The sequence below is a fragment of the Pan paniscus genome, chromosome 9 (genome assembly GCF_029289425.2).
Source record: "Pan paniscus chromosome 9, NHGRI_mPanPan1-v2.0_pri, whole genome shotgun sequence".
NCBI classification, from domain to species: domain Eukaryota; kingdom Metazoa; phylum Chordata; class Mammalia; order Primates; family Hominidae; genus Pan; species Pan paniscus.
The window spans coordinates 72,881,308-72,908,121 of NC_073258.2; the positions used below are offsets into that span (position 1 = coordinate 72,881,308).

At 42.5% G+C, this 26,814-nt stretch overlaps 1 protein-coding gene across 2 annotated transcripts in view; it reads left to right on the forward strand.

Moving 5' to 3' along the window:
- The window catches only part of RNF121 (ring finger protein 121), a 68,452-nt gene that overhangs the window by 2,181 nt on the left and 39,457 nt on the right, over positions 1-26,814 (forward strand). Inside the window, exon 2 of one of the 2 annotated variants that reach the window (XM_003815687.5) lies at positions 26,268-26,305. The exons of the other annotated variant lie outside the window; for it this stretch is intronic. Coding sequence (XP_003815735.1) covers positions 26,268-26,305 — 38 coding nt within the window. The remainder of the gene's footprint in view (positions 1-26,267; positions 26,306-26,814) is intronic. 2 annotated transcript variants of the gene reach the window in all.

Consider the following 26,814-nt stretch of genomic DNA (forward strand, 5'->3'; position numbering starts at 1 on the left):
CCACCACGCCCGGCTGATTTTTTGTATTTTTAGTAGAGACAGAGTTTTTCCATGTTGGTCAGGCTGGCCTCAAAACTCCTGACCTCAGGTGAGCCGCCGGTCTTGGCCTCCCAAATGTTGCTGGGATTACAGGTGTGAGTCACCGTGCCCGGCTAAGAAAATAACATTTTCATTAAGACATGTTTGATTTTTGTTTCTTAGCTTTTCTTTATTGCTTGAAGGACTTAAGAGCGTCTAGTAGTATAATAGACTTTACAGAGTATCATGCATAGGAGTTAACTTTATATGAAACCACTAGCATTCATTCCAGGAACCTTGTTACTTGTTTCATTTCCTGAGAAAAGGTATAATCTGTTGTCTGGAAATTCCGTGTGGACTGGTTCTATCTTTTTTGTTGTTGTGTGTTTGAGAAAGTAAGCTCTGAGAAGCAGGAACAGTCATCCCTTCAAGCTCCAAAAATAACAGAGGTCTGGTCTGGCAGACCTTAGTTGGTATTCAAGTTTCTACTAATGTCTCCCCAGCTGTTTCTTTGCAGCCTTAGCTTGTGAAAGAGCAGGTGAAATCCGTCTTTAATATGTAATTATGGGGTCTACTGTGTGTTATGCACTGATAATTCAAAGATGAGTAAGACAGGATCTTTACCAATTTACAGTCGAGTGAAGAGACATGCAAATAGCGTATTATAATACTAGATAATTGCTGTAATGGAGGCATGTAACAAATGCAGTGGGGCACAAGAGATCAAGCACTTGAGTCAGCTAGGGAGAGTCAGTAAAGTCTTTATGATAGAGATGGGTTTGAGCTGAAAAAGGTTGGGTTTACAAAAGAGCAGTGGTTTACATGTGGCATTAATATTGCCCCCTGTGTAGCACTTTCTGTTTTATTGATAGACTCTAATGTGGAGCCGAGATTATAATTGGGTAATGGGTAGCCTGGCTAAGATGGAGTTGGTGTACTTTTCTACTTCTTTGGAAAGAAGGTACACGCTGTGTATATTCAGGATATTACACCTATGTTTTCCAATATTAGATGCCATTAGCATGATACGTAGTCTGGAACGGCATTCATTCATATTCCTTTTCTCTTTTTTTGTCTGGTTTCATTAGTACTTTCTCTAGAAGTTGAGACGTAATTTAGGCTTTCCTAATGACTTCTTCCTTTAGAGGGATAAATAGAAAAGAGGGTTTAGGAAAAGAGCTACCGGTAGAAAAGGCTACTATTTATTCAGCTCTTACCATACACCAGCCTCTGTTTAAAACCCTTTACCTGCATCATCTCATTTATTATTAACAGTAGGCATGTGAATTAGATGGAGTTAACCCCATTTTATAAATGAAACTGAGGCTAGAGAGGCTAAGGAACTTTCCTAGGATTCCACAGTTTGTGAATGGGGAAGTACAGCTTCTGATCCAGGCCTGCCTATGCTATATGGAGCTTAGCCCATGCTATACTGAGCACCTGGGTTCCATTTCTTACTCCACTATTTGTGCTCTAGGGGGTGGGTACTTTAAAATTGTATCGTCTTAATCATCTCATGTAAAAATTGATACCGTATATTTGATAAGTGGCTGTGATTCAAAAGAGCATTTTGAATCTCACATTTGTGAGGAAGGTTTTATTAGTATTCCCTATTTGTGATTGAGGAAGCTGAGGTTCAGAGGATTTGAGATAGGCCAAGAGTCTTGAGGCTACCAAGTGGTGTCACAAAGATTTAAACCCATGTTTCCAGATTCCAGAGTGTTTGTTTCCCTTCATTTTAAAGACCCAAACTCTTTTCTTTGTGTATAAAATTTCCATTTTCAAAACATAAAGCAGCATGTCATCCCTGAGGGGATCAAAATGAGGGTTAACCAAAAGAATATTGGTTTTTCCATACAGGTCCTTTAACTTACTGATAACTGGTGGATTCTGCTGAACCCCTTTTCAGGAGGAATGATTAGCCTGTTGGTAGTTAGGGAGAGGAGAGATGGGCCTAGCCAGCTCAGCTCAGGTATTAAACTGGCCATGATGACTGCCTAAGCTCAGTTCTGTCTCTCAGCCTGCCAAAGTACAGCATGCTTGAGATGCTAGTAGGATAAGATGTGGGTACCAGTTAGGTGGCCCAAAAGCCAATCTACTCCTGGAGCTAGTGATTTCCTCCTCAAAGGGGAGGCTAACCAACCTCTGAGAGGAATTAGATGCACCCTTTTGGCACAGAAAGCTAGCTTGGGAATTAAGGTAGAAAAGCACTTCAATACCCAATAGGGCCAGCCAGGGCATTGCCTGGCTAGTGCCTGTGAATCTGGATGTGTCCACTCCCAAGTCCTGTTTATCTGCCAAAATGATGTGAAATCATGCATATCAGTGAGGAGTTTCTAACTCAAGCCAGAGTTCAAAGCAGGTATCCCAGCTTGCAGCTAACTTGAGGTATTAATATTATTGCCTCAAGTGAATAATTTACCTCTCTTTGGCCCTGTTTTGCTCTTGTTAAAGGAGAAGACCGGACTAGATTGGTGGTTTTTAAACCTTTATTTAGTCATGAAACCTTTTATTCAAACAAAATTTCACTCTGAAGCCTTGTGGTCCTTGAATGGATTCAACAGAACCCCTAAGGTGCTTGAAGCTACCCTTTGAAAACCAAGGATTTTTCTGTTATAGTCCACTGATTGGGTGACCCCACTTCATGTTCCCTCAGCCCGCTTGTACTTTGTCTAGGCTCACCAAGCATTATAAAATTGTCTGCCTTCCTCACTAGACTGTAAGCTTCATGAGAGAGCAGAGTCCAAGTGTATCTTGCTCACCATTGTATTCTCTTCACTCTGCATGTTCCTGGCATACAGTAGGCACCCAATAAGTATTTGATAATCATTGTTTTTGATTAATAGTATGATAGCTACCATTTACTGGATGTTTGTGATATGCCAGCTCCTCTGCCTAATGGTATATGCTTTTTTATTAAATGTTTACGACATCCCCGTGAGAATTGAGTTATTGGATGAAATCGTCTCTAGCTCTTTCTGGCTCTAGCACTCTATGTACTGTTTCTAATTACTGCCGGGCTTTGTTGGTGCTGTCCAGTCTGCCTAGAATACCTTTCTTTTCCCTTATTGGCTTTTGAAATTCCACCTGCCCTTTAAAGTTCTAGCTTGCTTGGCTTCTTGGACTATTCCGATCTACACTGCTACCTTTTCCCCCTGCCTTTTATGGTTTTCTCTGTTTAAGTTTGTTCCCTCATTTCTCAACTTAGTCCTCAAACTTCTGAAACGTCTGTGTGCCAGGCACTTTGGTGTGCCTGATAATACCAAAATGGATAAAGTGTGATAATTGTCCTCAGAGAGTTCACAGACTGGTATGAGTAGAGAAAGAGTGATAAGTACATGCAAAATATGTCACAGGTGCTGTGATAGTGGGGTGGGTGCAGTGGGCACATCAAGGAGGAAGTGGCAGTCAGTGTTACGTCTCCTCTTCCCAGCTAGGTTGGTAAACCCCCAGTGGGCAGACTGTGGAAGTTCCCATCCCTTGCTTCTTCAAGCAGTAATCACTGGTTTTTTGTTTGTTTGTTTGTTCTTTCTCCTGTGGTTCTCTCCCTATAGACATTTAGTAAATGTTCCTTGTTGCCAGAGATTTTCTTCTCTAGAGATTTTTGGTCCAAGCCAATATCTTACTGAGGGATCAAGGCATATGTGACTGAAGTTTAGTCTTGGATATCTGACTACCTCTGGATTTTTTTTAGGCATGTAAAATGAGTGGTGGCAAGTGTAGTGGGGAAAAAGCCATAGGGTAGTAAACAGTGGGCTCATATTCTAGACTAGGAATAGCAGATTTGTTTTATCTCAGAGACAGCCATCTGATCATAGATGCTTAGAAGCCTGTGTTGAGAAGGATTCTGAGGCCAGGGCTTAGCAGAAAAGAGTGCTGAGGGTGAAATAATACAGATTACTTATTCTGTGCCTAGTCCTGTGCCAAGTGTTTCAAATGCATTCTTTTTTTTTTTTTTTTTTTTTTTAGACAGTCTTGCTCTGCCACTCAGGCTGGAGTACAGTAGAGTGATCTTTGCTCACTGCAACCTCAGCCTCCCAGGCTCAGGTGATTCTCCCACCTCAGCCTGCCAAGTAGCTGGGACCACAGGTGTGCACCACCATGCCTGGCTAATTTTTTGTAGAGACAGAGTTTCACCATGTTGCTCAGACTGGTCTCGAACTCCTGGACTCAAGCAATCCGCCGGCCTTGGCCTCCCAAAGTGTTGGGATTACAGGCATGAGCCACTGCGCCCAGCCCTTAGATTCATTATTTAATCTAATACCATAACCTTATAAGATATGTACTATTATTATTATCTCATTCTATAGATGTGGAAGCTGAGGCATAGAGAATTTAAGTAACTTGCCCAATGTTATACAGCCAGGTAAGTGACAGAACTGGGGTTCAAATCCAAGACTACTTCAGTGCTTGTGCTGTTAACCACAACGGGCAATATGAGTACTCTATACTGTCCATCCTGTTCTATGCTAGACATTTCCATTATGTACATTTGGGTCTTCCTTTCCGGAGGTGATTTAACTGGAGTCATGGTATTTGTCTTTTCCACCAGACTGTGTTCTCCTTGAAAGGAAGGCCTATTCATTCCTATATCCTTTGTGCCTGGCATAGAGTATGACTCAATAAATGCTTAAATATGTGAACTCAGGAAAGATTCCAGTCCCTCTGTACCTCAGTTTTTAATCTGGGAAATGATAGGTTTGGACTAGGTGACCTTTGAGATCTCTTGCAGCTTTGAAAGACTTGGATCTCAGAGTTTTATTTTGGCCATGTTTCTTATAACTCTTATCAGGTACTCAGTAAATACTAGTGAATGACTGAATGAATGAATGAATGAAGACATAATATTCTTTTTTTTTTTTTTTTTTTTTTTTGAGATGGAGTGTCTCTGTTGTCCAGGCTGGAGTGCAGTGGCGTGACCTTGGCTCACTGCAGCCTCCGCCTCCTGGGTTCAAGCGTTTCTCCTGCCTCAGCCTCCTGAGTAGCTGGGACTACAGGTGTGTGCCACCATGCCCGGCTACTTTTTTGTATTTTTAGTAGAGACAGGGTTTCACCGTGTTAGCCAGGACGGTCTCCATCTCCTGACTTTGTGATCCGCCCACCTTGGCCTCCCAGAGTGCTGGGATTATAGGCGTGAGATTATAGGCGTAAACTGCTGCGCCTGGCCTATAATTATTCTTAATAATCTGTGCTAATAATTAACATTGGAATGATAGAATTAAAAATGGTGATGGGGAAGGAAAAGACAAAAAGGCTTACATATAACCTCTTATTCCATCACCTTTGACTTTGGAATTCAGTCAAAACCTCATGCTCTGGCAGATACCCTGGCAGATTCCCATTTGAATTCCCATTCCAATACCTGCCACCCCCAGCTCACCCTTGCTTTTTTTTCAGGTCACTTTTTTATTTTTTAAGAGACGGAGTCTCGCTCTGTCACCCAGGCTGGAGCGCAGTGGCACAATCTCGGCTCACTGCAAGTTCCGCCTCCTGGGTTCACACCATTCTCCTGCCTCAGCCTCCCAAGTAGCTGGGACTACAGGTGCCTGCCACCACGCCTGACTACTTTTTATTTTTGTATTTTTAGTAGAGACGGGGTTTCACCGTGTTAGCCAGGATGGTCTCGATCTCCTGACCTTGTGATCCACCCGCCTCGGCCTCCCAAAGTGCTGAGATTACAGGCGTGAGCCACTGCGCCCGGCCTTTTTCAGGTCACTTTTTTATTATGACTTAATAACACATCTACTTCCAGAAGGAATTTAAGATGTCATTCGGTCAGTAAAGGGGTTAGGAGAGAGAGGAAGGAAAGATGAAGATGAAGAGGAGGAATATTTTAATGCTTTGAATGCAGGGACTATTTTTCTCATCTTTGTACATTCCTCAGTGCCTTGCTCAGTGCTTGGCACATAGCCCATATCCATATATTTATTGAGTAAATGAGAATGCTTGTAGATGCGGATTCTGTTAAGGATAAAGGGAATGTTGACTAAATTGCAAAGGTTGACTGGCATGCCTACTATCTGTTCTGGAAATAATACAATAGCCCCTATCAGTATTTGTTTATAAACTTCCTATGAAATATTTTCATTGGATTCATTTAAATTAATGCCAAATTGTTCCTTATCAGTGAGTCATCGGCACTGCTTTCTGCTCCCGTAGCGCCCTGTACAGATTTCCGTCAGCACTTACCATGTTGTATTGTCTTTTCCATTAGGCAGGGAACTCCTTGAGGGGACTGCACCTTATCATTTTTTCATCTCTGTATTTTCAGCACCTAATCTTGCACAGTGGCTAGCATGGAGTAGTTATTTAAATATTTATTGAACTTGAATTTTTATTTTTTATTTTTTTGAGACAGAATCTTGCTCTGTTTGCCCAGGCTGGAGTGCGACCTTGGCTCACTGCAACCTCCGCCTCCTGGGTTCAGGTGATTCTCCTGCCTCAGCTTCTGGAGTAGCTGGGATTACAGACGCTGCCACCATGCCCAGCTAATTTTTGTATTTGAAAATGAATCTTAAATCTAGTCCATCCGCCCATGTTGAACATCCCCAGAAAATGGACACCAGTGTGTATGTGAACTCCTCTAATGATAGCGAACTAATCGTTCCATGGTCAGCCTATTCCTTCTTTGAATGCCTCTATTGGAGTGTCCTTCAGATTGGATTAGATTCTTATTTCTGTATTGCTTCAACTTTTTAGTCCTCATCGTACCTTTTCCCAGATTCTGCTTCTTTGCATCTCTGACTTGCCATGGCACAAACACTGCCAGAGAATGCCTCTGGGGGATGTAGGCCCAGTACTCCTGGCTTTATTTGGTCTGAAATCTTACTCCATGGAAGGCAACCCAATATAATCCATCTTGTGTCATTCCTCATCTCCATGTTACTTCTTTGTGTTTTCCCTTGAAGTCATTTGTAACCTCTACTCCTCAGAGAAAAATCTGTAGGTAAAATAAACTCATAAGTTCCCTCTAAAGTGCAGCTTTCCCAAGAGGATGCTGGATCATGGCCATGGGGCTTTTGGCCCTGGGCAGCTAGGGAGAGACTGGGGAAAGAGGAAGCAGAGAGCACAATCCCTGCCAAGATTTCTGTTCATTTTGTTCTCCTTTCACAGAGTGTTATCAATAACTCAATGCATTCTGTTACTTAGAAGCCTCAACATTTTACTCCCTGTTGCCCATAGGATTGAGCCTAACTACCTCTGAGCTTGTCATTTAGTGCCCTGCGAAAAGTCTTTTCTCCTATTTTAGTAACAGGAATAGCTAACTTTTAGTGCGTACTCTGTGCCAGGCAGTAAAGTAAGCATTTTACGTGTGTAATCTCTTAATTTTTTTTTTTTTTTTTTTTTTTTTGAGACAGAGTTTCGCTCTTGTTGCCCAGGCTGGAGTGCAGTGGTAGATCTCTGCTCACCATAACCTCCGCCTCCTGGGTTCAAGCGATTCTTCTGCCTCAGCCTCCTGAGTAGCTGGGATTACAGGCATGCGCCCCCACGCCTGGCTAATTTTGCATTTTTAGTAGAGACGTGGTTTCTCCATGTTGGTCAGGCTGGTCTCGAACTCCCGATCTCAGGTGATCCGCCTGCTTCGGTCTCCCAAAGTGCTGGGATTACAGGCGTAAGTCACTGCTCCCGGCCTTAATTCTTCTAAGAAACCTTTTATTTGAATTTATTTTATCCTAAATTTATTCTCCTACCATAAGTTTTTGTTTCATCCATTTCTTCTGGGATCTTTTTCTTCTGTGCAACCACCTCTTCTGGTTAAGGAACAATTTTTTCCTTTTTGGTAGGATCATCTCAGTGTGGCAGGGGAGCTCATGTATAGGTTAATTTGGTTTTGAGCTCTGTAAATATGGCAGTGCATCTTGGCTGCTTCATGCACCTGGATATGTTTGATGACCAGATAATCTATTAATACATCTAAACCCTTTTTTTTTTCTTTGAGACGGAGTCTCGCTCTGTCGCCCAGGCTGGAGTGCAATGGTGTGATCTCGGCTCACTGCAACCTTTGCCTCCCGAGTTCAAGCTATTCTCCCACCTCAGCCTCCCCAGTAGCTGGGATTACAGGCACCCGCCATCATGCCCGGCTAATTTTTGTATTTTTGTAGAGATGGAGTTTCACCATATTAGCCAGGCTGATCTCGAACTCCTGATCTCAGGTGATCTGCCCACCTTGGACTCCCAAAGTGCTGGGATTACAGGTGTGAGCCACTGCCCCGGCTCATCTAAACTGTTAAGTTCAGCATTACTCTGCATTTTTAAGCATGTGCAGCAAAAATTCAGTCTTTTCGGTCCACCAACCCTGTGCCCAGCCTCACTGTTTGGCTTAGGCACACTTACTGACTCCACAGTTGGAACAATGGAATGGCTTACATGGCTTCTATAAAGTGACATCTTTCAGATACTTTGTGGCTTTTTGGATTTGCACTGCCCCCGCAACTTCCCTCCACCCCTATGGCCTGGGCAGTTTCTTGACTCTTAAAGTGAATATGAAGATTTTAATATCTTGATTTGCATGATTTTGTGGGGTGTTCTGGGTCAAGTTAATAGCCAACCATTTTCACAGATCATCTTAGGCTGCTTACTGGAAGAGGAAAAGCTAATTCTATTTTAATACTGTTATCTTAATTTTCCAGATGAGAAAAACTGAGACACAGAAAAGTAATTTATTCAGGGTCACACAGCTTGTAAGTGGAGGTGGGATTTGAACATGGTGATACAACCTCATGTCTTCATGTTATAGTGTACACTATTGCTGGTATACACTATGACATGGATTCATTATTTTCAAAAGTCACTATGTATTTATTGTGCACTTAATTATGCCAGGTACTCTTTTTAGTCTTGGGAATTAATAAATGGACAAAGAGACTATCTCTGCTCTAAAGAAGTTATGGTCTAGTTGGGAGAGGAACCCATCAAGTGATAATGACAATATAGTATGAGGAGTGGAGTTATAAATTACGTACAAGATACCACAAGTGTACAGAAGAAGGAGTGCTTAAGTCTATTTGGGAGCATTAAAGAAGACTTCCGATAGGGTATGGCATTTAGGCTGATTCTTAAAAGTTTATCATGTGGATAGGAGGCCACTTTAGGCCAAGGTAAAAGCATATGTATAAAGGAATAAAGACATGAAATCTCTAATCCTTGAGCATATGATTCCTCACTAATGATATATTTACTGATAACTGCATGCTTTGTGCAAGTCACTATGTTAGGGATTTGGGTTGAGAGAAAACCATGTTTCTTGCATTCAGGGAATTTACAGTCTAGTTAGAAAAATAAGACATGTAGTCCAGTTGGAAAGATAGTGGCCATAATTCTAAAATAAGAAGTACTAAATTTTTTTTCCGGTAGAAAAAAACAGAGTACTGTAGGGGAAGTACCCTCTCATGGATATGGCTAGGGAAGACTTCTTGGAGAGGGAGCCATTTGAGTTCGGCCTTCATGGATGATTTGAATTTCATTAGAGCATTAGGAATGAACACCCAAGGTCAATGTTGAGAAATGAGGATGTATTTGTGATTAGCAAGTAAGAGAAGAGTAAGAGCTAAATTAAAAAAGGTAGGTTGGGGCCAACATGAGGTTGACTTTTGAATGCCAGGCTGAGGAGTTTGGATACATTTATTCATTCCTTCAGTCACCAATTATTGAGTTCTGATATATGCTAGATACTGTGCTGGGGACACAAAGATGAAAATGTGGCTCCTGCTCTCACGAGATTAATAGTCCTGTGAGGTAAACCAGACATGGGAACAGATGGTTGTAGTATAGTGTCAGCATGTGTTAAGTACTGTGACGACACAAAAGAGGGAGTGATTAACTCTGCTTCGGGAATCCTTAAAGACTTAATGGAGAAGATGTTTTGAGTTTGTTCTTGAGGATTAAGTTGAATTCAATAGGTAGTCAAAATCAGTGAGGTAAGGAAGAGTGAGTGGTCCAGCAAAATGAAAAGATATGCAAGGCTTGGAGACGTTAAACAGCGTGGAATATTCTGGGAACTGTACGAAGTTCTGTATGACTGGAATTTAGGTTAAACATAAGGGGATAGCAGTGAGTGACTGTGCTAAAAAGACTGGGCTGTAGAGAGCCACTGAAGAGTCTTGAGCAGAGGAGTAATGTGTTTAGATCTCTGTCTCAGAATGACCAAGTCTAATTGAAGTTTGGAAGTTACTTTTGGAAGGATCAGGTTGGAAAAAGGAGAATAAATCAGTTAGGAGATATTGCAGTAGTTTAGGAGCGAGATGATGGGGACCTGAGCTTGAGCAAAGACAATAGGGTAGAGAGAAGTGAGCAGCGATAAAAATGTTAAATAGCAGTGCTTTCACTTATTTATGTTTTGCCCTTTATTTCTCTCCCTAATTCGTTCACTCATGTATTCAGTAAACATTTATTAAGTTTGTGGTCTGTATTAATTATTCATTATTTCCTTCTTCAAATACTTGTGACTTCAGTGTCAAACATTTTTCTAGGTCCCAGTAATTCAGCAGTGAACAAGACAACTGAGGTCCTTGCTCATATTAGGTTTAGTTTCTAATGTGGTAAAGTAGATAACAAATAAACAGGATAACTCCAGATGGTGACAAATGCTTTGAGAAAAGTAATGTAATGTGATAAAGATGACTAGAAGAGAAAGGCTACTTTAAATAGGATGATTATGGAAAGCCTCTGAGGAAATGCTATTTGAACCAAGACCTGAATGGTGAAGACCTAGCAATTTCGAGATTTGGAAGCAGATATGTTTCAAGTGGAGGGAGAAGCAAGTACAAATTAATGGGAATGAGCAAGGCATGTCCTGGGACCAAAAAGAAAGCCAGTGTGACAGATCATAATTAGCAAAGGAAAAATGGTTCTGTATGAGGTCAGGGAGTCTGGCAAGGTCAGATTTATAAGGCCTTGTAGCTGCTGTGATACATGTTGAATTTTATTGAGCGTGTAATGAGAATTTTTTTTTTTTTTTTTTGAGACGGAGTCTTGCTCTGTTGCCCAGGCTGGAGTGCAGTAGCGCGATCTTGGCTCGCTGCAAGCTCCGCCTCCTGGGTTCGTGCCATTCTCCTGCCTCAGCCTCCCGAGTAGCTGGGACTACAGGCGCCCGCTACCACGCCCGGCTATTTTTTTGTATTTTTTATTAGAGACGGGGTTTCACCATGTTAGCCAGGATGGTCTCAATCTCCTGACCTAATAATCCATCTGCCTCGACCTCCCAAAGTGCTGGGATTACAGGCGTGAACCACCGTGCCCGGCAATGAAAAGATTTTGATTGGGTTTCAAAATGGGAGTGATGTGAGCTGATTTTCATTTTTTAAAAGATCTTTCTGGCTGCTTTGAGAAGAATGGATTGTAGGAGGTGACTCAGTGAGAGGGTTAGGAGGTTATGGTAATAGTCCAGATGGGAGATGATAGTGTTTTGGATTCGGTGGGGGGTGTTTTAGTCCTTTTGGGCTGCTATAGTAAAATACCTTAGACTGGGTAATTTATAAACAACAGAAATTTAGCCGGGCACAGTGGCTCACGCCTGTAATCCCAGGACTTTGGGAGGCTGAGGCGGGCGGATTACTTGAGACTAGGAGTTTGAGACTAGCCAGGCCAACATGGTGAAACCCCGTTTCTACTAAAAATATAAAAAATTAGCTGGGCATGGTGGCAGGTGCCGGTAATCCCGGCTACTCTGGAGGCTGAGGCAGGAGAATCGCTTGAACCTGGGAGGCGGAGGTTGCAGTGAGCCAAGATCGTGCCACTGCACTCCAGCGAGACTCTGTCTCCAAAAAAAAAGAATCTGTATATCTGTATATATATATATATATGTACACACACACACACACATATATATATATTTCTCACAGTTCTGGAGGCTGGGAAGTCTAAAGTCAAAGTTCTAGCAGATATGATGTCTGGCAAAGGCTCTGTGCTTCAAAGGGAGCTCCTTGTTGCTGTGTCCTCACATGGCAGAAGGGACACACAGCCTCCCTAAAGCCACTTTTGTAAGGGCACTAATCCCATTCATGAGGTCTCCACCTTCACGACCTAATCACCTCCTAAAGGTTCCCTCCACCTCTTCTTAATACTATTGCATTGGAGATTAGGTTTCAACATACGAATTTTGGGGAACACAAACATTCAGACCATAGCAGGGATAGCAGAGACGATGGACAAAAGTGGATAAATTTAGAATATGTTTTGAAATAGAGCCTACAGGACTTGCTGGTGGATTGGATATGTGATGTAAGGGAAAGAAAATAATCAAGCTTGCTTTTATATTTTTTTGAATTTTTTGCTTTGACTTGAGTAAATGGCATCACCATGGTACCATTAGGTGCCATGTTAATTAGGCAGTTGGAAATACGAGCTTATAGCTCAGGGAGAGGTTTGGACGTTGTTCTGGGACTCTGAAGATCTGACTTTTTATCCTAGCTCTGCCATGCAGCTGTTATCTGTGACAAGTCAATAAGGTAATGCTGTCAGCTTTAAAATAATAAAGGCATTTGTTACGCCAGCCTCGTGTATGTTGGGAGAATCCTGTTCACTTGTTTATTGATTGGTCACATACTGTAAATTTACCAAGGTACTGCATTAGATGTGAAAGATAACAAAGACATAGGCCTTGCTCTCAGGTTGCTCATGGTGTAGTGGAAAAGTTAGTAAACAGATGTAATAATTGCTATAATATGAAGAAGCAGAGATTTCAGGGAGCACCAAAAATGGCAGGCAAGGGATCAGAAAAGACTCCCTAGAAGTGATACCATAGCTGAGTGTGAAAGTGACTAGAAATTAACCAGCTAAAGAAAGAATAGAAGAGCCCTCTAGGCAGGAGGAGCAGCATGTGCAAGGTGGGAGGTGAGAAAGAGAATGCCACCTTCAGGGAACTGTATGCAGTTTAGTATTACTGGAACCTCAGAGTAGAAGGTGGGGAGTAATGATAAAATAGGGAGACTGGAAAGGGAGGCAGATGTGATGACACATAAGGCCTTATATGCTGTGCTGAGGAGTTTGGATTTTTATCTGTAGCTGATGATTAGCTGTAGAAGGGCTTTAAGAACTTAGGTTGGCTGGGCACGGTAACTCATGTCTGTAATCCCAGCACTTTGGGAGGCTGAGGTGGGAGGATCACTTGAGGTCAGGAGTTCGAGACCAGCTTGGGCAACATGATGAAACCCCGTCTCTACTAAAAATACAAAAAATTAGCCAGGCGTGGTGGCATGCACCTGTAATCCCAGCCACTCGGGAGACTGAGGCAGGAGAATCACTTAAAGCTAGGAGGTGGAGGTTGCAGTGAGCCGAGATTGTGCCACTGCACTCCTGCCTGGGCAGCAGAGCGAGACTCCGTCTCAAAAAAAAAGAGGAACTTAGGTGAATGACATGGATCAGATGTGCATTATAGAAAGATCATTCTTGGGGCAGAAATGGAGGAGGGACTAAGGGGCAGGAAAAATTTGCCTTAATCCAGGCAAGTAGGGCTTCCAAATTTATCTAATTCTAAAATGCACATAATTTCTGGTGTATTATATATACTGCAGGAGAGCATATGTTAAGTCCCAAAGGAGCTGGGAGCAGAGGAAGGTAAAACTGGAAAGACAGCTAGGGGTCAGGTCATGACCTTGTGTGGTCCCAAGAGCTCACTGTCCGTGCTCCTGTGGAGGGCATTGTGTAGTCTACTAAGGAGTTCTTACTTTCACAGGCAGCATTAGGACACCAGAAGATTTGAACTTGGGTGACACAGTGACTTGAGAAGTACATGAGGTTGAAGGACCTGGATTAAGTTTGTAGACTGAGTAATAGGAAGGAAGGAAAAGATAGTAGATATATTTCTTACCCCACTGATCTAGGCCTTCTGGTACTACCAGCCATGAACTTTGGTTTTCCCTTCTCCCTAAATCTTCCTTCAGTCCTAGCTGTATGCTGTGTTAAGTTTGGAAAGTATTTACTGCTGGCTATTAAAGATCAAGTAGGATTATGTTAGTATTTCTCTTACAAGGAAGAGTCACTTTTTTGTTGTTTTTTTTTTTTGAGACAGGGTCTTGTTCTGTCACCCAGGCTGGAGTGCAGTGGTGTGATCATGGCTCACTGCAGTCTGAACCTCCTGGGCTCAAGTGATCCTCCTGCCTCAGCCTCCTGAGTAGCTGGGACTACAGGTGTGTGCCACCACACTTGGCTAATTTTTTAATTTTTTGTAGAGATGGAGTCTTGCTATGTTACCCAGGTGGGTCTCCCAACTCCTGGCCTCAAGTGATCCTCCTGCCTCGGGCTCCCAAAGTGTTGAGATTACAGGCATGAGCCAACATGTCTGGCCAAGATTCACTTTTATTTATTTATTTTTAAGATTTTTAATTTTTTTCACATGGCCACTGTGTCAAAAGGAGTCACTTTTAAACTTAGTAGCCATTGGCTGTATCAGATGGCTTTCCCAGTTCCTCTGGATTCTTCTGCAATATCATCCCCACTGTTTGTTCAAGAGAGAATTCAGAGAGAACTACTCAGTGTCTGAGTATTTCCCAAGCATTTGCTTTGTGTCTAGTACTAAGTGTGAAGTGTGAAGGGGATGCTGAACAAGTAAGTCATTTATCCTTGTTTCCAAAGCAGTTAATATTATTTAACATCTGTCTGTCATTTATTGAACACATACAGTATACCAGATTATGAGCTAGTTCTCTGAAATACAAAGAAGAATACGACTCAAATGATCCTTTAACCATTTCAGATCCACTAGGATGGCTAAATGGGAAAAACTGTTTGCAAATCATATATTAATAAGGTATTTGTCTATAGAAGATATAAAGAGCTTTTACAACTCATCAATAATAAAAAAAAAATAACCTAGTAAAAAATGGGCAAAAGGCCAGGCCCAGTAGCTTACACCTGTAATCCCAGCACTTTGGGAGGCTGAGGAGGGTGGATCGCTTGAATCCGGGAGTTCAAGACCAGCTTGGGCAACATAGAGAAACCCCATCTTCCCTGAAAATAAAAAATAGCCAGACATGGTGGCTCGTTTCTGTAGTCCCTGCTACTCGGGAGGCTGAGGTGGGAGTATCACTTGAGCCCAGGAGGTCGAAGCTGCAGTGAGTTATGTTTGTGCCACTGCACTCCAGCCTAGGTAACAGAGTAAGACTCTGCCTTAAAAAAAAAAGAAAAAAGAAAAGAAAAATCCGCACAGAAACTTATACACAAATATTGATAGGAACATTACTCATAATAGCCCCAAGTAGAAATAACCTAAATGTCTATCATCTGATGAAAGGATAAATAAAATGTGTCTGCCTATGCAATGGAATATTATTTAGTAAAAAAAGGAGTGAACTCCTGATAAGTGCTGTAACATGGGTGATGGGTGATCCTTGAAAACATTTTGATGAGTGAAAGAAGACAGTCACAAAAGATCACATACTCAATGAATGAATTTATTTATTTATTTTTGAGATAAGGTCTTGCCGTGTTGCCCAGGCTGGTCTGTAACTCCTGACTCACAGGATTTTCCCCTGTCACCCTCCACAGAGTAGCTGGATTTACAGGCATATGCTGTCACATTCAGCTGCTGAATGAATTCATTTGTATGAAAGGTCCAGAAAAGGCAAATATATAGCAGTATAAAAGAAATTAATGGTTACCAGGGCTTGGGGATGGGAATGAGGAGTTAGTAAATGAGCATGAGGTTTTTTTTTTTTTTTTTTTTTTTTAGAGTGATGGAAATGATTTAAAATAAGATGGTTGCATCTTATTTTATTTATTATTATTATGTTTTTGGAGACAAGAGTCTCCCTCTGTTACCCAGGCTGGAGTGCAGTGGTGCGGTCTCAGCTCACTGCAGCCTCTGCCTCCCGGGTTCAAGTGGTTCTCCTGCTTCAGCCTCCTAAGTAGCTGGGATTACAGGTGCTCTGGCTCTTTTTTTTTTTTTTTTTTTTTTTTTTTTTTGAGACAGTATCGCTCTGTCACCCAGGCTGGAGTGCAATTGCATGATCTCGGCTTGCTGCAACCTCCACTTCCTGGGTTCCAGCAATTCTCCTGCCTCAGCCTCCCTAGTAGCTGGGATTACAGGCATGCGCCACCACACCTGGCTAACTTGTATTTTTAGTAGAGACAGGGTTTCACCATGTTGCCCATGTGGTCTCAACCTCCTGACCTCAGATGACCCGCCTGCCTGGCCTCCCAAAGTGTTAAGATTACAGGCTTGAGCCACCGTGCCTGGCTGGTTGCATCTTATTTTAAATATACTAACAATAATTGAATTTCTTACTTAAAATGGATGATATGGCTAGGCATGGTGGCTCACACCTGTAATCCGAGCACTTTGGGAGGCCAGCGCCGGAGGATCACTTGAGCCCAGAAGTTTGTAGAGACCTCATCTCTACAGAAAATAACAAAAATTACCCAGGCATGGTGGCATGTGCCTATAGTCCTAGCTACTCAGGAGGCTGAGGCAGGAGGATCCCTTGAGCCCAGAAGGTTGAGACTGCAGTGAGCTATAATCAAGCCACTGCGCTACAACCTGAGTGACAAAGTAAGACCTGTCTCAAAAAAAAAAAAAAGGAATTGGGCAGTGAAGGAGTGAAGGTGAGTAGAGAATTCTAGAGAGAAAAGACGGCAGCAGCCAAAGAAAGCACTGAGGGATGAAAGAGATAGATAGTTCAATGTGGCTGGAATGTAAGCCATTTGGTGGAGAGTGGTGAAATAAGGTCGCTGGTTGGGCCATATTATGAAGTCCCTTGTGTGTCCTACTAAGGAGTTTGAACTTTAACCCCAAGGCAATAGAAAGTCATCAAAGTTTGTCAAAGTAGTAGGATGATGCAATCAGGTTTGTGTCTAATAAAGATCACTGTGGCTGCTGCTGTGTCATGAATCTGTGCTGGCAAAGTTAGAGTCGGGGAGATCATTTTGGAGGCCACTCCAATTGTTAGAGAAAGAGCAAGGGATAAAGTCTGAACTAAGGCACTATGGCAATGAAAAACTCAAGGGAGATTTTATAGATGTTTAGATATGATCAGCACATGAACCGTATGGGCTGTAAAGGCCTTAGGAGTTCATAGCGGATAGTTCTGTTCTGAAAGATTCTGGAGGAGGTGACACCTAGATTGGATCTTTAAAGATGGGTAAAAAGTTTGAGTATATGGAAAGCTGCAGTGCATATAGGAAAGAGTGAGAGAGGAGGGCCAGAGAGGGAGGAAGCCAGACTGAAAAATAGGAATTTGATGGGATAGCAATTGAAGAACCAAAGAAGCAAACTTAGTTGCTCCCAAATTTGAAAAGTTTAATTTAAAAAGGTTTTTGGCCAGGTGCGGTGGCTCACGCCTGTAATCCCAGCACTTTGAGAGGCCGAGGCAGTTGGATAACTTGAGGTCAGAAGTTCGAGACCAGCCTTGTCAACGTGGTGAAACCCCATCTTTACTAAACGTACAAAAATTAGCCGGGCGTGGTGGCTGCACTTGTAGCCCCACCTACTTGGGAGGCTGAGGCATGAGAATCGCTTGAACCTGGAAGGTAGAGGTTGCAGTGACCCGAGATTGCACCACTGCACTCCAGCCTGGGCAACAGAGTGAAACTGTCTCCAAAAAAAAAAAAAAAAAAAGCTTATCAACTCAGCTGGCCAGGAGGTTGTGCTTTCTGATGAGGGGTGGGGGTAAAGGGCAGGCAGCAGCTATAGCAGCTGTTACAGCCAACATCTACTTTCACTTCACTGCCCAAAGTGTGCCACCCTTGTCAGGCTAACCATATCCAGTGTCTGCATGATCTCCAGCTGATTTATGACTTTGGTGGCCTGAAAGGTGAGGTTTCCACTTCAACTTATTAGCCTTGAATTCTTGGCAAAGCTGAGGAGTTGGGGAAGAATGTGAATGAGAGGAGAATGGGGAGCTACAAATGTGGTAGCCTGTGAACCTTTGGACTTCACTTGTTATCTTAATCACGCAGAATACCACAGTATCTGAACCCCACCAGATAGAGACAGTTAGCCTGGTTGTGCTGAACCTACCAGGTTCATGAGCTAGCTAATCTGTCTTTTTCTCTGGGGCTTACACAGCATTTTGTGTATATGTCAAAGGTTATCCTTATCATATTATTTTATATTTAATAGTCTGTCTCTCCCTACTTCTTGGACTGTGAATACATCAAGGGCAAAGGTTGGGCTTATTCCTCTTTAATGTTTTGTGAAAGAATGAAGTCTTGGCTGGGCATGGTGGTTCACGCCTGTAATCCTAGCACTTTGGCAGGCTGGGGTGAGCGGGTCACTTGAGCCCAGAAGTTCAAGAGCAGCCAGGACAACATGTGGAGACCCCTTATCTACAAAAAATTTAAGAATTAGCTGGGTGTGGTGGCACGTGCCTATAGTCCCAGCTACTCAGGAAACTGAGGTGGGAGGATTGCTTGGGCCTGGAAAGTCGACACTGCAGTGATCTGTGATCGCACTACGGCACTCCAGCTTGGGCGACAGAGTGAGACCCTGTCTCAAAAAAACAAAAACAGGCCAGGCATGGTGGCTAATGCCTGTAATCCCAACACTTTGGGAGGCCCAGGCAGGCAGATCACTTGAGGTCAGGAGTTCAAGACCAGCCTGGCCAACATGGTGAAAACCCCATCTGTACTAAAACTACAAAAATTAGCTGGGTGTGGTGGTGCGTGTCTATAATCCCAGCTACTTGGGAGGCTAAGGCAGAAGAATCGCTTGAACCCAGGAGGCCAAGGTTGTGCCACTGCACTCCAACCTAGGTGACAGAGTAAGACTCCATCTCAAAACACATGCACACGGCCGGGCACGGTGGCTCACACCTGTAATCCCAGCACTTTGGGAGGCTGAGGTGGGTGGATCACGAGGTCAGGAGTTCAAGACCAGCCTGGCTAAGATGGTGAAACCCTGTCTCTACTGAAAAAAAAATACAAAAAATTAGCTGGGCGTGGTGGCACGTACCTGTAATCCCAACTACTCTGGAGGCTGAGGCAGAGAATTGCTTAAACCTGGGAGTCAGACATTGCAGTGAGCCAAGATTGCGCCAGTGCACTCCAGTCTGGGCGACAGAGCAAGACTCCATCTCAAAAACAAAACAGAACACACACACACACACAAAACTCACACAAAAAACCCAAAAACAAACAAAAAATATAAAAAAAGAATTCTCTAGCTGTATAGTTGATCAGTCGTTAGTATGAAAGGATCAGCTGAATTGTCTGAAATGCTAGGTTGCTCAGCCAAAGAGGTGAAGGATTGGGTTTCAGAGTTTAGGGCCCTTTACAGTTAGCAGATACTTGAAGCCAGGGTGGGAGGCCATCCTCTGAGTGATAGATATTTTTGATGTATGCATATGGTAGTCCCTTGGTAGATTTTTATTGATATAGCCAGGCACGGTGGCTCACGCCTGTAATCCCAGCACTTTGGAAGGCCGAGGTTAGTGGATCACTTATGTCAGGAGTTTGAGACTGGCCTGGCCAACATGATGAAACCCTGTCTCTAGTAAAAATACAAAAATTAGCCAGGCGTGATGGCTTGCACCTGTAATCCCAGCTACTGGGGAGGCTGAGGCAGGAGAATCGCTTGAACCCAGGAGGTGGAGGTTGCAGTGAACCGAGATCATGCCATCGCACTCCAGTCTGGGCGACACGACAGAGCAAGACTCTGTCTTAAAAAAAAAAAAAAAAATTGTTGATATGATTTGGTAGCATCCAGTTATACCTCACCACACTAAAGGCATCTTACTTTTTTTTTGTTTGAGGCGGAGTCTTGCTCTGTCTCCCAGGCTGGAGTGCAGTGGCGCAGTCTTGGCTCACTGCAAGCTCCGCCCCCTGGTTTCACGCCATTCCCCTGCCTCAGCCTCCCCAGTAGCTGGGACTACAGGCAGCATCTTAACTTTTAATTCTGTGGTAACTAGGGAAACTATAGCAGTTTTGAAGGCCAGAGTATTATAGCTCACTCCAGAACTTTGGAGTTAGACAGATTTTATTTGAATTATTATAGCATTTTAGCTGAAGAATGCAATAATGAGGCTGGGTATGGTGGCCCACACCTGTAATCCCAGCACTTTGGGAGGCTGAGGTGGACAGATCACCTGAGGTCGGCAGTTTGAGACCAGCCTGACCAACATGGAGAAACCCTGTCTCTACTAAAAATACAAAATTAGTTGGGCGTGGTGGTGCATGCCTGTAATCTCAACTACTCGGGACGCTGAGGTGGGAGAATCGCTTGAACCTGGGAGGCAGAGGTTGCGGTGAGCCGAGATTGTGCCATTGCACAAGAGCAAAACTCCGTCTCAAAAAAAAAAAAATGCAATAATGAAAGTCGTCTAAGCCAACTCTCTCATTTTATAAATGAGGAAACTGAGGCATAGAGAGAGGTACCCTATTCATTGACATATAGCAAGTAAAGACCTGTGCCAGATTAGGATGTACATTATTTTTTTCTTCACTGAGAAGGGTATTTTGTTGCCCTGAACCAATTTTTTGGGGTGAAAAGTGGGAGCAAGATATAATCCTAGCCCCTGCAGAGGGTAGTCCTCTGTAATCCTAGCTACTTGGGAGGCTGAGGTAGTCTCAGCTACTTGGGAGGTAGTCCCAGCTACTTGGGTGGCTGGGGTGGGAGGATTGCTTGAGCCCAGGGATTTGAGGCTCTAATGTACAATGATCATGCCTGTGAATAGCCACTGTACTCCAGCCTGGGCACTATAGCAAGACCCTGTCTCTTAAAAAAAAAAAAAAAAAAAAACCATGGACAAAGGCTATGAATAGACTTTTCTCCAAAGAAGATACACAAATGGCCAAAGAACACATGAAAAGAAGTCCAACGTCATTTAGCTGTCAGGGAAATGGAAAATCAAAACCACATTGAGATACCATTTCATAGTCACTGGATGCTTTAATCAGAGATTATAAGTACTGGGAAGGATATGGAGAAATTGGAACCCTCACACACTGCTGATAGGACTGTAAAATGGTACAGCTGCCGTGGAAAACAGTTTGCTAGTTCCTCAAAAGGTTAAGCAGAGACTTACCATATGATCCAGCAATTCTGCTTCTAGGTATACACTCAAGAGAAATGAAAACATATATTCACACAAAAATTTAAAGATGGATGTTCATAGTAGCATTATTTATAATAGCCAAAAAGTAGAAACAATGCCAACATTCATCAGCTGATGAATGGATAAATAACGTGGTATTTATACGATGGAATATTCTTTGGCAATACAAACGAATGAACTACAGTACATGCTACAAAGTGGATGAACCTTGAAAGAATTATGCAAAGTGAAAAGAAGCCAGTCACAAAAGACCATATATTTATGATCCCATTTATATGAACTGTCTAGAATAGGCAAATCTATAGATAGAGACAGAATGTAAATTAGTGGTTGCCTTGGGCTGCAGGGAACATGGAGAGTGACTGCTAACTGGCACCTGATTTTATTTTGAGGTGACAAAAATGTTCTCAACTTGGTGGTGATAGTGGCACAACTTTGTGAATATACTAAAAATCTCTGAATAGTATACTTAATTTTTAAAAATTTTAAATTGACAATTTATATGTTTGTGTAAGTTTGTGGGATACAGAGTGATGTTATAATTTATAAATACATGGCCAGGCTCGGTGGCTCATGCCTGTAATCCTAGCACTTTGGGAGGCTGAGGCGGGCAGGTCACTTGAGATCAGAAGTTCGAGACCAGCCTGGCCAACATGGTGAAACCCTATCTTTACTAAAAATACAAAAATTAGCCAGGCGTGGTGGCGCATGCCTGTAATCCTAGCTACTCAGGAGGCTGAGGTGAGGGAATCACTTGAGCCTGGAAGGCGGAGGTTGAGTGAGCTGACATCGCGCCACTGCACTCTAGCTGGGGTGATAGAGCGAGACTCTGTCTCAAAAAAAAAAATTTCATAAATACAATGTGGAATAATTAAATCAAGCTAGTAACATATCGATCACCTCAAATACTTAACATTTTTTGTGGTGACTACATTTGAAAATTCACTCTCAGCAATTTTGAAATGTACAATATTCTGTTATGAACAGTATTAACCATGCTGTGCAATAGAACTCAAAGAAAAAACATATTCCTCTTGTCTGAGATTTTGTACAGAATAGTACATTTTATTTATTTTTTTAGAGACAGGGTCTTGCACTGTCACCCAGACTGGAGTGCATTGCTGTGATCAGGGCTCACTGCAGCCTCAAACTCCTGGGCTTAAGCAGTCCTCCTGCCTTAGCCTCCCAAGTAGCTGGGACTACAGGCACATGCCACCACGCCTGGCTAATTTATTTATTTTTTGTAGAGATGGGTTCTCGCTGTGTTACCCAGGCTGGTCTCAAATTCCTGGCCTCAAGAGATCCTCTGCCTCAGACTCCCAAAGTGCTGGGATTACAAGCATGAGCCACCGTGCCCAACCTCAGAATAGCACACTTTAAATGGGTGAATTTTATGGTATGTGAGTTAGATCTCTGTAAAGTTGTTAAATAAAGAGTCAAGTGTACAGATGCGTATGGCTGTAGATGCAATTTGTGAATGTGAGTGCTGGGATGTAGTAGCAGTGCTTCTCAAACTTTAATGTACATATGAATTATTTCAGTATCTTATTAAAATTCAGATTCTGACTCAGGAGGTCTGGGATGGAGTCTGCGATTTTCTGTTTCTTAACAAGCTCTCAGGGTACTCTTGGTGCTAGGCTGTAGACCACACTTAGCAAGGCAGTAGAGGATGTTTGTTCTTCAATAAATGGGGTCTGTCTAAAGAGCCTACTAGAGACCAGAAGGATTTGGCCAGAGTTTTGCAGTAAGGCAGAATGTGGTTTGGTGAAAGAAAGGGCCTTAAGGGACAAAATGAGCAGCCTGCCTACAGATGCAGAGATCATAGAGTTTATGATATTTTGGGGGGACAGGAGACCTGTTTGTGGGGATACGTTAGTGAGTCCCTGAGTCTTTTGAACCTAAAAAAAATGTAGCAGTCAACTTCTCATAATTTTTCATCTTTGCAAAATGTTCTCTTTCCCTCTGCCTAGCATTTATTTTTGGTTTAATGTCTTTCAAATCTGGGCATGACTGGGGGCCTTGTGAGATCCTAGTTGGGGAGCAATTGGCTAGCATTAAGTCACTGTAGGTCTTAGGAGTTGGATAAGGGCTCATGAATCAGTAAGTATCCTTATCTTGAGAGCCTTACCTAATTAGCTACCTGAGCTTTGGACAAGGTGCCTTCAGACTGGGTTAGTGCTTGGCCCCAAATGAATAAACTCCTTAATGAGGGAGCAAATGAAGATGCCTTTCCAGATGGTACAGGTTAATTATAGCCATAGTTTACTCCTTCCCTTATTTTTTTTACTTGAGCAGGAAGACTGGTTTGGATGTAACTTAAATAACCTTTTTGGTCAGGAGGCAAATATTAAAGCCAGATCATGTCTTACTCTTAACATTTGTAGTACTCCATGAAGTGCTAATGATCCTCTAAGCCTCAAGTCTAGTCTCAGCCTTAGTGCTTGCCCTTCCGAGCTGCCTTCCCTGAGGCTCTGACAGCATTACTGTCCTCTGCTTCACCAACATTCAATTATCTCTGGCCTCTTCTAGTAGTTTTAAAATATGTCCACTTTGCCAGGAGGAAAGGCAGTGAAATCACTTGATCACCTTGAATATACTTTCTTCATAGCTCTATAATGAAGTCAGAAGTCTTATTTCTCTATTTTCTAGATGGAGAAACTAAGCCATAGACAGTAGCATGCTTGGTCCATTATGTCAAAGAGAGGCACCTTCATGCCTGGCCCAGTATTCCAGATTTTCCTAGTTTCCCCCTCATTGGATTTGGTTTCTTGAACAGGTAGTTGCTTTGTTTTGTTACATAGTTTTTAACATGATTTCCCTGGTGTCAAATGAATACTCCTTTCCCTGATGCTTATTAGTTATTTTTCAAGTGTTTGTTTACTCTGTACAATTTAAGCATCTCCAGGTGAGGTGCTGGTTTGTCAGCATACTTGCTTCCCTTAATAAAGAGAATTTTCTTCAATTCCACAAGTACTCATTGAGGGCTTAATATATGCTCAGCTCTGTGCTGTTCTCCTCGAAAGACATAAATCACTATAAAGTGTGTCTTGGCTCTGAGGGAACTAATATGTTCATGGGATGGAAACAAATAAACATAAACAGGGCCAGGACTAGGGTGAGGGAAACAAGGTGCTAGGGTATAAACTTTAGAGAGCCATTCACTCTTAAGGTCCTGCAAGTGCAGGGTAGGTACCTGAGAGTGAGTGCTTCCTTAAATTTTGAGCCCCAGGTCTCTTGCTTGCCCTATCCTGGTGCTAGAGACAAGCTGTTAGACCACTTAGAAAGGATGTCTAAGATAACATGAGACTGAATGACTAACATAGAAGAGTGCTTCTCAAATTTAATGTACATATTGATCACCTGGAGGTCTTATTAAAAGGCAGATTGTGATTCAGTGGGTCTGGAGTGGTACCTGAGATGTTACATTTCTATCAAGCACCCAAATGATGCTGATACTGCCAGTCCATGGGCTACACTTTGAGTGAAAAAGAGAAATATCCATGCTGGAGAAAGGCAGAGGACCAAATTCCCTAGGCTAGGGAATCAGGAAAGTTGCAGTTGGAGCTGGGTTCTTAAAGGATAACTAGGATGTAGATAAGAAACAAGCAACAACAACAACAACAACGAAAAATAGGGAAGGGCATTGTAAGTAGAAGGAAGGGTATGCAAAGGCCCAGAGACAGAAATGAGTCCCACGTGTCTTGGGACAATTAATAGACAGGCTTGGTAAGATGCAGGTCCAAGTTGGAGAAGAAGAAGAAAAGAGTTTTGACATGTAGCTTGAAACCTGTGCATGGATTGTTATTTAGAAATGTGATTCATAATTGCCTGCTCAGGTACCTCCCATGTGTCCCCTCAGAGTATCTGACCTCTATCCTTCTGGGAGATGAAGGCCTGAGTCAGGGCACCTGAATAAATTCTGTGAGGCAGTGTGGGTAGGAAAAGGAAGGAGGAATGTTGACTTCATTACCTAGATTGGTTAGGCAAAGTCCTGGTAAATTTATTTTTTGACTTAGCTGGGAGATGTAGCAGCTGGAAAGGCCACCTTCAATAGTGATGGGCATTTCCAGTACACATACATAAAGGATGCCTGGTAAATATGTGCTGATTTGACTCAGTAGTAGAATGGAGTTCTACCTGTGTTACTATTTCAAATGTTCAACTTATGGGACTTTCCTGACGTTATCAGAACGTGGGTAACAGGACCTTGAACATCTTAAGTACTAAAGGAATGGTTGTTGATTGATTTGAGTATTCCTAAGGCCTTGTCTCTCTTCTGTAGATCAGATCAAAGAACATTTTCAGCTCAATTCAGTATAAGAATGCACTGAGTGACTTATGTACTGAGACTTGGGTATGCTTCTGTATGACTGCAAGGAGGTAGAAGACTTGAGCCCTAAACTCAAAGAGTATAGTATTATTCTAGAGCAGTGGTTTTCAACTAGGGGGATGCTGTGGCAATATACAGGACACCTTCCTCAACAGGGAATGAACCACCCTAAAATATCAGTAGTGCCAAGGTTGAAAACAAGCTCTGAAAAGATAAGACTACCAAATAGAACGAGAACTTTGAAGTCGGATGGCTAGTGATATCGCTAGTTAATAGCAGCAGGGCAAGAACTAAGTTCAGTTTGCCCAGGTCCAGTGTAGCCTAGCGGCTACCATAGGGCCATTTAGAGTCACATGGTGTTATATCTAACTCTGTCTCCCACTAATCCTGATTCATACTTTTTGCTCTAGCCATACTCAATTGCTTGTGTACTATGCAATTTTATTCCTTCCTGTCCATTTTAGTCCCTTTGCCTGGAATGTATTTCTCTTATTTCTTCTTCTGGATAATTCACATCTCCTCCATAAAGCCTTCCCTAGTCTAAAACACCCCAGACTAGGTTAAAAGGTTAAAAGGCAAGGCACCTCTTTGTTCTATAGCTAGTCTTTATTATATAATAGATAAATTTTCTGTTTACGTCTGTCTTTCTCACTAGTCTGTGAGCGTCTTTGGAGTTAAGGATTCTTGTCCTCCTCTGCCCTTATTGCCTAGCACAGATGTGCAACACATTCAGTCATAGACATGAGTCAAACTAAGCGGTTAAAGAAGGGAGAGATCAGTGTGAAATAGAATGGTTGGTAAGGCTTCATAGAGATAATAAGACTTGAAGCTTCTGTAATTCCTTGAAGATACTGATAAATGTGTGAGCACCTTATATTGGCAGGGACAGTTTTAAGACAGTAACGGATTTTTCTGGTGGTGTCTTTCTACAGGTTGATATGTCAGATCTCTCTCCAGAAGAGCAATGGAGGTAAGTGTGGCAGTTCGGGCCCTGCAGTCTAGGAACTGCAGGTTAACCCAGCTAATTGAGTGATATGTCTACCCATTTTGCTTTCTTGTCAGTAGGAGGCAGTGGCTCATGACCAGTAGGACTGGTCTTTTGGGATCTCTCTAAGTATCTGGGTTGCTCTCTTAGTCTTGAATGTGTAAGCAGATGATTGCACCAAATCATCTATCTGGGTTTCAATACCATTTCTACCATTTACTAGCTGTGTGATTTTTGAGCAAGTTACTTAACTTCTCACAACCTTTCTTTGCCCCATTTGTAAAATGAGGATCATAACAATATCTATACCTCATAGAGTTGTGAGGATTAATATATGTAAAAATCTTAGAAGAGTGCCTGGCATGTGGTAAGCTTACAGTAAGTGTTAACTGCTTTGAAGATGATTATCATTAACATCATCATTATTATCCATGATACAGGATGGGGAGCTCTGGTTAAGAAAATGGGAGATGTATCTTCTGTTCTCAACTCTG